The sequence below is a fragment of the Lepus europaeus genome, chromosome X, assembly GCF_033115175.1.
Source record: "Lepus europaeus isolate LE1 chromosome X, mLepTim1.pri, whole genome shotgun sequence".
In the NCBI taxonomy this organism is placed as follows: domain Eukaryota; kingdom Metazoa; phylum Chordata; class Mammalia; order Lagomorpha; family Leporidae; genus Lepus; species Lepus europaeus.
In genome coordinates, this window is record NC_084850.1 from 64,589,478 (window position 1) to 64,600,182 (window position 10,705).

General features: G+C 34.7%; 1 protein-coding gene and 1 pseudogene across 1 annotated transcript; one reads left to right on the forward strand and one right to left on the reverse strand.

Moving 5' to 3' along the window:
* Window positions 1–2,967: 2,967 nt before the first annotated feature.
* LOC133752644 (large ribosomal subunit protein eL8-like) lies at window positions 2,968–3,721 on the reverse strand (annotated as a pseudogene).
* A 1,982-nt stretch (window positions 3,722–5,703) lies between these two features.
* Window positions 5,704–9,053, forward strand: TENT5D (terminal nucleotidyltransferase 5D). The gene is made up of 2 exons (XM_062183049.1): window positions 5,704–5,741; window positions 7,892–9,053. The coding sequence occupies exons 1-2, from the start codon at window positions 5,704–5,706 to the stop codon at window positions 9,051–9,053; spliced, it is 1,200 nt and encodes a 399-aa protein (XP_062039033.1).
* The last annotated feature ends 1,652 nt before the right edge of the window (window positions 9,054–10,705 follow it).

Here is a 10,705-nt window from a genome sequence, read left to right on the forward strand (position 1 = left end):
TAATACTGTGTCATATAACATTAAAAATAATTTTTCCTACCCGAATGTACCCTTATATCCATTAACCATCCTTGCTCTATCCTTCCTTCTCTGACATCATTTTCAGGGTAATCTAACAGCTGTTCCATTCTCTACATCTTGGATACTCACTTTTTAGCTTCCACACACATTTAAGTGAGAATATGCAGGATATGTCTCTCTGTATCTGACTTACTTCATCTAATGTAATATCCTCCAGTTCAATCCACATTGCTGCAGATGACAATTTCATTCTTTTTATGGTTGATAATATTCTGTTGTGTATATATACCACATTGTCTTTCTCTGTTCATCTCTCAATAGAAACCTATGTTGATTCATTTGACTGTTTTGAACAGTGCCAAAATAAACACGTGGGGTATACAATTTCTTTGACTTACTGATTTCAGTTCCATTGGATATTTACCCAGAAGTGTGATTGCTGATCATATGGTAGTTTAGATTTGTTTTTTAAATTAAACAACAGCAGCAACATCAAAGAATCCAGTTAAGAAATGGCTAAGGAACTGAATAAACAGTTCTAAAAATAAGAAATATAAATGGCCAACCAATGCATGAAAAAATGCTCAAAACCACTAGCCATCAGGGAAATACAAATCGTAATCACAATGATATATCACGGCACCCCTGTCAGGTGGCTATTATCAAAAAGACAGAAAGTAACAAATGCTGGCAAGGATGTGGAAAAACGGAAGTCATACATTGTTGATAGGAATGCAGATTAGTGCAGCCGGTATGGAAAACACTATGGAAATTTCTTTAGAAGCTAGAAATAGAAATTGTTCTATGATCCAACCATCCCACTGCTTGTATATATATATCTAAATGGCATAAACTCATTGTATCAAAGAATACATGTGCCACTATGTTTATAACAACATTGGTAATAATAGGTAAAATGTGGAAACAACCAAGCTGTCTATCATCACATGAATGGAAAAGAAAAGGTGGTATATACACATTGGAATACCATTCAGTCGTGAAAAAAATGAAATTCTGTCATTTGCAGCAAAATAGGATCCAACTGGAGGACATAATATTGAGTGAAATAAGTCAGACACCGAAGGACAAACACATAGCATGTTTGCCCTCATATGTGGGTGCAAAAAAAAAAATCAAGAGCCTCAATGTGAACATAGAATGTTGATTACTAGAGGCTGGGAAATGTAGAAGTAACAGAGGAGTTTGGATAAAAAAAAATAGGGTATTCTTTATGTGTTTCATTAGTACTGACAAAAATATACTAATGTGAGTTATTTATAATAGGGAAAGTGTGGGGTATGGAGTATACAGGAACTCTTTGTATTACTACATCACAATTTTTTTTTATATTTGAAGCTATTCTGAAATAAAATGTTAGACAAACAAACATAAATTACTTATTTTATTTATTTGAGAGACAAAGAAAAAGTCCTGAACTGCCGATTTATTCCCTGAATGCTTGGGAGTTGGGAACTCAATTCAGGTCCTCCATGTCAATGATAAGGACTCACTTAGTTGAGCCATCACTTGGTGCCTCCCAGAGTGAATATTAGCAGGAAGCTAGAATTTGGAGTAGAGCCAGGACTTGAACCCAGGCACTTCCAATAAGTGATGCAAGTGTTCCAACCAGTATCTTAGCCACTCTGCCAAAAGCCTGTCTCTATTTTCAGTGTTTTGAGGAACTTGCAATCTGTTCTCTATCATTGTTGTTATAATATACACGTTCACAATGTATGAGGGTTTCCCTTTCTCTGTATTTGTATCTTCACTAGCATTTGCTATTTTTTTATCTGTTTGATAATAGCCATTCATCATTTTATTTTGATTTACATTTTATTGATGGTTATTGATATTGAGCATTTTTATATACTTGTTAGCTGTTTACACTTTTGAGAAATATCCGTTTAGATTATTGCCTCAATATTAAATCAGATTATTATTATTTTCTTTGCTGCTCAGTTGAATTCCTTATATATTGTGGAAACTAATCCTTTATGTGATGAACAGTTTCCATATATTTCTCCTATTTTGTAGTTGATCTGTTCACTCTGTTGATTATTTCCTTTGCTTATACAAGCTATTTAGCTAGATGTAATTCCATTTGCCAATTTTCGCTTTTGTTGCCTATGCTTTAGGTGTCATAAACGAAAAATTCTTTACCCATACCAATGTCCTGAAGCATTTACTCTGTATTTTCTTCTAGTTATTTAATAGTTTTGGATTTTACAGTTAAGTCTTTGATATACTTTGTATTTATTTTTATTTATGGTGAAAGAGAGCTAGGAGTCTGATTACTTTCTCCTGCACAAGTTTTCCTGGCACTGCAGGAAAGAATATCCTTTCTCCAATATATTTTTGCTGAATATATAGATTTAGAATTTATACATAAGTATTTGCATATATACTATTTACTAGTGTGTTAAAATGTGTAAGAAAATATATCTTATTTCCTCACCCACAATTAGGTAACTAAATACATTTGTTATTTATACAATATCATTCCATAGTTTCTGATTGCAAATATAAATATATGATGATATTTTATCTCCAAGAGATTTTTTGTTTGCTTTTTGTTTTTTGGGTTTTTTGTTTGTTTTTTTCAAGAGGGGAAGTCCTGTGTATGAAGTCTGTGGCAAGGTCCTCTCTTGTTGAGGACCTTATATATATCAAGAAGATAAGACCAAATAAGCCCTTGGTGCTTTTCTTAAGCCTAGTCTCGTCTACTGTATATTAAAACTAAATCCTAAAAAAAGTGGTTCTAGTGTATAGATACCACTTCTAATTCTCCAGTGCTGAGACAGGATTTTCTTCTTTCTCTTTACATATTTCATTGACCATTTCCATGGGAATTTAGGAGTTGTGAAATTTAAATATCTATTTAAATTTAAATTTAAACTTTGGGGGGCAAGAATCTTTATTATGTACATGTAACTCAGCAGTGCACATTTATTCCAGCTTTATAACAAGTTCTTTAGCTTTGGCTTTGGGCTTTTCCAGCTTGGCAATGCGAGCCATGGATTTGGGACCCAGAACATTGCCTCCCCAGTGGCTTCCACCAATTTAGCCAGAACCCCTTTGTCTTCTGAGGTCACCTGCATGAAGATGACAGTAGGGCAGGTCTTCCTGTGGACCAGATGCCTCAGCCTGGCCTTTCCCTTGATGGTGTAGTAAGGGACCTCCATTTTATGACAGTGTAGGCAAGAAGACAACCAACTTGATGGGATCTAGGTCTGATGCAGTCACCACCAACTGAGCCTTCTTATTCTCCACCAATGTAGTGACAGCACTGATTCCCGTTCAGAGGACAGGTTATCTCTTGGTGAGGATATCCTATTTGACAGCAATTTTCTTCTTGGCCCAGACCAATAGCCTCTGCTTCTTCTCTTGTTTCATCTCTGGCTTGTACTTGAGGGCCTGTTTCAGCAGCTAAGTATCTGTCTGGCAGTCCAGGGCCTGGGTGAACTAGTTAATGGTAGGAGGCACCTTCTGCTAATTACACAGGATGGCTATCTGCTGCTGCAACAAGATATAGTGGGGCCATTTGACATTTGTGAGTTTCCTATTGGACTGGATATTCTGTCCAATTGCAGAGTTCTTAGGCCTTTTCTTAAACAGATTTTCCACTATCTTGGCCTCCTGCTTCTTCAAGGGCCAAGGCCACTTTCTTCCCCTTGACCTTCTTTCCTTTCAGCATCTTAGGCCACTGGAGTAGAGAGGAGGAGTTGTGAAATTTAGATGCTAGTACTCAAATGTTGGTCTTACCCCAAGACATTATATTCTTTTTTTTAGATTTATTTTATGTATTTGAAAGGCAGAGTTACAGAGAGAGAGAGAGAGAAAGAGAGAGAGGTCTTCCATCTGCCAGTTCACTCCCCAAAAGGCTGCAATGGCTGGAGCTGGGCCAATCCAAAGCCAGGAGCCAGGAGCCTCCTCCAGGTCTCCAACATGAATGCAGGGTCCCAAGGACATAGGCCATCTTCCACTACTTTCCCAGGCAATAGCAGAGAGCTGGATCGGAAGTGGAGCAGCCAGGACTTGAACCGGTGTTCACATGGGATGCTGGCATTGCAGGCAGCGGATTTACCTGCTATGCCACAGCACTGGCCCTAGACCTAATTTTTATATCCTGACTCCCACCTGTAACATTTGGTAAGTCAGCTGTCTCAACAATAAAATGAGGGTAGTAATACCTTCTTCATAGACTTCTCCTAAGGTTTAAATCTGAAAATATACTTATTTAGCAGACTATAAGAAAGACAACTAACATTCAATGAAAGGTGGGATTGATTATTGTTAGGAACAACAGAAAGATCATAACTATTATTGTTACCATACTTTGTTATATTGTAGCATGTGAACTCTCTTATAGTAGTCTTTAAGGCAAGGAAAGTAGCAGAGGCTTAGAAAAACTATTCAATGAATAACATCTGAAAACTTCCCCATCATGAAGAAAGATAAGGGCAGCCAAGTACAGGAGGCCCACAGGACCCCAAATAGACACTGCCGTAGGCACACAGTCACCAAACTCTGAAATGTACAGTAAAAACAAGTAATTATAAAATTTGTGAGAAAACACCAGATCACTTTCAAGTATCATCAATGTTTGATAATTTTCATTGTACAGATCTTTTACTTCTTTGGTTAAATTTGTTCCTAAATATTTGATTTTTTTGTGATGATTGTTAATGGGATTTTTTTGATTTCTCTTTCAGTGAGTTCATCATTAGCATATAAAAAGGCTGTTCTGTAAATGTCATAAATGTCTGTTATATCCAATTGGTCTCCAGTATAGTGCTTCTTTGTTTACTTTTTTGGTCTGGATATTCTGTCCATTTTTGAAAATAGTGTTGAGTTCCTCCACCATTATTGTATTAGAATCTATCTATAAAGTATTCAATTTCTGGAGTATTTATTAGTTAAATTGCTGGCATTCTTAAAATTTTTACATAAAGCTAGCCAGTATCATTAACTATTCAGTTTCTAGTTTAAGAATTTGAGAATAATAAGCTGTTATCTACAAATAATTCAGTGATAATTCTAGGAAACATATTAGAATATAGGATTATTGCCAGTTTTTCTTACATGTTCCATCACTTCACAAAGCATCTTGTTGTTTCCAGTGTCCTAAGGATACTATGTAGATAATTTCACCTGATGAATGAATTACCAGAATCCAAAAATCTTACGTTTAATAAGTTGAGCTCACCCATCTTTAAAGATCGATTTGGATATTGACATAACAGAAGAAATTGTATAAACATTTGAAACAAACATGGCTTTGAACAAAACAAGTAACCATTTAATTAGGACATGTTATGTAATAAAAATAAATATTCTTTTAATTCATATTTATGATTATTACACATAGAGAAGCAGAAGAAGTTTAGTTTTGTCTTCTCACTGACATAGATTTAATATTGCTTAATTAGTATTTTGTAAAATTCTTGAACTATATTAGAAATGTGCCAGGGGATTCCAATTCAATTCCACCAAGGTGGCATGTACCAATGCCATCTCACTAGTCCAAGTGATCATCTTCAGTTCACAATTGATCATTCTGATAGGTCTAAGAGTCAAAGGGATCACATAAACAAGACTAGTGTCTGCTAATACTAACTGATAGAATCAAAAAGGGAGAGAACGATCCAACATGGGAAGTGGGATACACAACACACTCATAGAATGGCAGATGTCCTAAACAGCACTCTGGCCTCAGAATCAGCCCTTAAGGCATTTGGATCTGGCTGAAAAACCCATGAGAGTATTTTAGGCATGGAAAGCCAAGATACTCTGGCGCAAAAAAAAAAAAAAAAAAAAAAAAAAAAAACTAAATGAAAGATCTCTGCAAGTGAGATCCCAGTGGAAAGAATGGGCCATCAAAGAAGGAGGTACCTTTCTCTGAAGGGAGGAATGAACTTCCTATGACCCTGTCTAAATAAGATCAGAGTTGGTGAACTCAAAAGGCTTCCTTCCATAACCTTGGCAACTTATGACAAGAGCCTAGCAAGATTACTGAAGCCATAAACAAGAGTGTCAATTTGTTAAGTCAACAACAGGAGTCACTGTGCACTTACTCCCCATGTAGGATCTCTGTCCTTAATGTGTTGTTCAATGCGAATTAATGCTATAACTAGTACTCAAACAGTATTTTACACTTTATGTTCTATGTGGGTGCAAACAGTTGAAATCTTTACTTAATATATAGTAAATTGATCTTCTGTATATAAAGAGAATTGAAAATGAATCTTGGTGTGAATGGAATGGGAGAGGGATTGGGAGTTGGAATGGTTGTGGGTGGGAGGGAAGTTATGAGGGGGAAAAAGCCATTGTAATCCATAAAAAAAAATCTTCAACTATCAAAGTCTGTTCTTGGGATATCAAATAGGATGATTCTATTTGTTCTGGTTCTAGTAGGGAAATACATAGCACTAAATCTAAATGTTTGTATCTTTTCCTAGTAGTTCCTTAAGCAATTGATGAATATTGTTTACACCAATACGTTTTTAAGCTTTATGTGGTTTTTATTTCTGGAATGTGGGAAAACATGCCTAACTCCAAAACTATGTACATGATGAACTTTGATTACTCTCCTGTATTTATTTTCTCAGATAGCTTGATAAAATATTTGCAGTCACTCTAATTGTACATAATTACATCTAACTGCATTCATTGCGTTTATGCACATTATAAAATTTTAATTTGAAAACACTATCAAACTGTTAAATTATCTGAATATATTATGTTGCACATCTTCTGGTACAAATTTAGTAGTTTTTTTCATTTCCAATTGATATTATTTCCTTCAAATAACATATCTTAAAGGTCTACTGGACTTACAGAAGCAGTAATCAAGCTGGTACTTTTTCTCATCCTGATTTCCTTATTCAAGAAATTTATACCCTAATAGAGGATGTCAGTAATTATTTAAAATGAGAGTAGTAATAGATATGAACCTGACTAATGTATAAAAGATACTTCAATAAGTCCAGGGAAATGCATATTAGAAATTAGTATGCATTGGTTTCAAGTGTTTTGGAATAAAATTGTTTATCTCTTTTTTTAAAATATTTATTTGAATGTCAGAGTCACACAGAAAGAGGGAGAGAGAGAGAGAAAGAATCTTCCATCTCCTGGTTCATTCCTCAGATATCTACAATAGGTCTCCCATGTGAGTGGAAGGAGCCCAAGCACTTGGGCCATCTTCTGCTGCTTTTCTAAGGTCACTAGCAGGAAGCTGGATTAGAAGTGGAGCCAGCAGGGACATGAACCAGTGCCCATATGGAATGTTGATGTCGCAGGTGGTGGCTTCACCTGCTATGCAACAAGTCCAGCTCATCTGTATGTTTTAATTCCATTTTTCCATAACTTTTTGATGTGTGCTCATATATGAAAATAGTGTGATGCTTGTGAATTAAAGATGCTGTATACTGTTTTTAAACACTGCCTTTCAATATAATGGTTCTAATACACTCAGATATAGTGTCTTGTCTCACTTTAAACATGATTAAGGTTATCCCATGAACAAAATTTGTACCATCAAATGCCATTATTACAGTATTTTCATTAATAAATATAAAAAGTCATTGTTTTATATCAACAGTAACTATAGGTACAGCATCTGTTTGCATCAACCAACTCTAAGTATTTTGATAAGATACTTCTGGCTTTTATTTTACTTTTAGATTAAAACACAATTTGATACATTTGTAATTCCCTTCCTAATATTAGCATGGCTTATATTTAAGGTAAATCTGTTTTTAACCTTTTCATATGCTTTAGGTATAATGTTGGTTTTCACATACTAACATTTCTTCTCAATATTTTTTTTGCTGTCCAGTTGGACTACTGACTTCACAATGTCTGAAATCAGATTCAGCAGTCTCACTTGGGATCAGATTAAAACACTGGACCAAGTATTAGATGGAGTAACTCCAATTCATGGAAGAGGGAATTTCCCCACACTGGAGGTAAAACCAAAAGATGTCATTCATGTTGTGAAAAACCAACTCATAGAACAAGGAATTATTGTTAAAGATGCTCGGTTAAATGGTTCCACCGCAAGTTACGTACTTGCAAGCCGTAATGGAATCAGTTATAAGGATCTGGACATTATTTTTGGTGTTGAACTTCCAAGTGATCAAGAATTTCAGCTTGTTAAGGATACAGTTCTAGGCTGTCTACTTGACTTTTTACCAAAAGGTGTCAAAAAGGAAAAGATCACCCCAAAGACCATGAAAGATGCTTATGTGCAGAAAATGGTCAAAGTTTGCAATCAGCATGATCGTTGGAGTCTCATCTCTCTCTCTAATAACACTGGTAAGAATGTAGAGCTAAAATTTGTGAATTCACTCAGACGACAATTTGAATTTAGTGTTGATTCCTTTCAAATAGTTTTGGATCCCATGTTAGATTTCTATTATGACAAAAATGCTAAGCTCACCAAAGAATCCTTTCCAACTGTGGTGGCTGAAAGCATGTATGGAAACTTCCAAGAAGCAATGACACATTTGCAATACAAGCTTATATCTACCAGAAAGCCTGAAGAGATTCGAGGTGGTGGCCTTCTGAAGTACAGTAACTTACTAGTTCGTGATTTCAAGCCAGCATGTGAAGCAGAAATCAAGACCCTGGAACGTTATATGTGTTCCAGATTCTTCATTGATTTTCCTGATGTAGTCGAACAACAAAAAAAAATTGAATCGTACCTCCGCAACCACTTCATAGGTGAAGAAAAAAGCAAGTATGACTACCTTATGACCTTGCGTGGAGTTGTGAATGAAAGTACTGTTTGCCTCATGGGACATGAAAGAAGACAGACACTCAATATGATCACCCTTATGGCTTTAAGAGTACTTGGAGAACAAAATATTTTACCCAGTACAGACAATGTAACTTGTTTTTATCAGCCTGCTCCATACTTTAATGTTGAAGGAGGAGGATACCATACTAATTATGTAACATCTGGTCCACCACCCATTTTCTTTCAGCCATACTATCCACTGCAATTCCATATGCCCAACAGTACAGTTTAAGAAATACACATACAATAGAAACTTTGCTTTAATTAAACACCTCTTAAAAAAGCAAGTTTCCTAATTCTATAAAATTGAAGATCTATTTTTATGTACAATTACCAACTATTTTCCATCAATTAGAGCTTAAGCCATCAAGTAAATAGAATATGTGAACTGACCAGTTTAATTGTTTTAAAGATGTTACTGACTAGATATAATAACTTTCAAATGTGGACCAATTGAAATGATTTTCAAATATTGCTGACTACTTGCGACTTTTGGATTTGCTGTGACAAATGTATTAGAGATCTCTACATATTTGACTAAAATACGGAACAACAGACTGATATTATAAAGTCTAGAGATACAGTGAAAACAAGTGCCAAAATTTTTATAGTAAACCAACTCTTTTGTTATGTTCACTTCATTTTTTTCTAGTGAATATACTATCAATTATTTTTTTAGTACTTACCAGAAATGCCTAATTTCAAACAAAACAGATTCAGAAGGCATTAAAACCTTGGGCATGGAAGCACTTACTTTTTCCCAAATAAGTTGCTTTGGATACAAACTTGTGATGTAGTTTAAAGAAACTATAGGAAAAAAATGGTTTTGGAAAACACTGGACATTAGTATTTTATAATCTTTAAATAATTTATTTAGTTGATTTGTAGATCTGAAAAATACCACTCAGCCACTCAGCTGTACAACCAATACTGTGACCAGTTATGTACTTTTTTTCCTCATCCCCCACAATAAGTTGGAAAGAGTGAAAATGACCATCTCTGAATACTAAAGCTTTGTATCATAATCTATTTAAAGTAGACTAACAGGAAAACACAGGCAGACGTTTTTAGCCATGGCATTTACCATTTTTATGACATATTAGACCAACACCTTAATATGTCTGGAAACATTCAGTTTTAACAATTGAAATGTGTTCATTAACAGTAAATGAAGTGTTGTTTTTTCCATTTTTGCCTTTACCAAAGATCAGTTTATAACATGCCACTCAAGTGCCTCCTCACACAAGCTTTTGTTTAATTTACTCATCAATTGAATACTTTCACCATGTATCCGAATATCTACTCATTCCAACAAATATGCTGCTAGTAAATCTACAAGTGGGATTACAAATGTGTTTTCTTCACATAATGAAAATCCATGGCCAATAATATCTAGGATGACTGGTTTTTAAATTCATATTTTTGATGGAAATTCATTTTTGTTGACCATCAAATATTTTTTGTGTTACAAGGTGGACTGAGAGTCATGAGAATTTGTCACTTATAGACTGTGTTTAACCTGTCTTCTCTATATTATAATATTGGATTCAAAATGTATACCAAATATGACATTTTCAAATAACCAATATTTTTGAAATGTTTTATACCATACCACCACTATATTTTTAAAGAATTGTGTGTATATCACAGAACCCCAAGTCTTTAAAATATATGAATCCATCCCCTTCTTTGGGACCAATAAAGAATTTATAAACACTATGTTGATAGAAAATGGTTAATCTGTCTATATATTGTATTGGCTAAAGATGTGTGATCATTCTTTCTGCCTTAATTACTTCTCATTTAGTAGGAATCCTCGTGACATAAAACTGAAAGTATTCCTAAGAGCCAAAAAAGTTCCAAAATATAGTAAAAAAATATTTA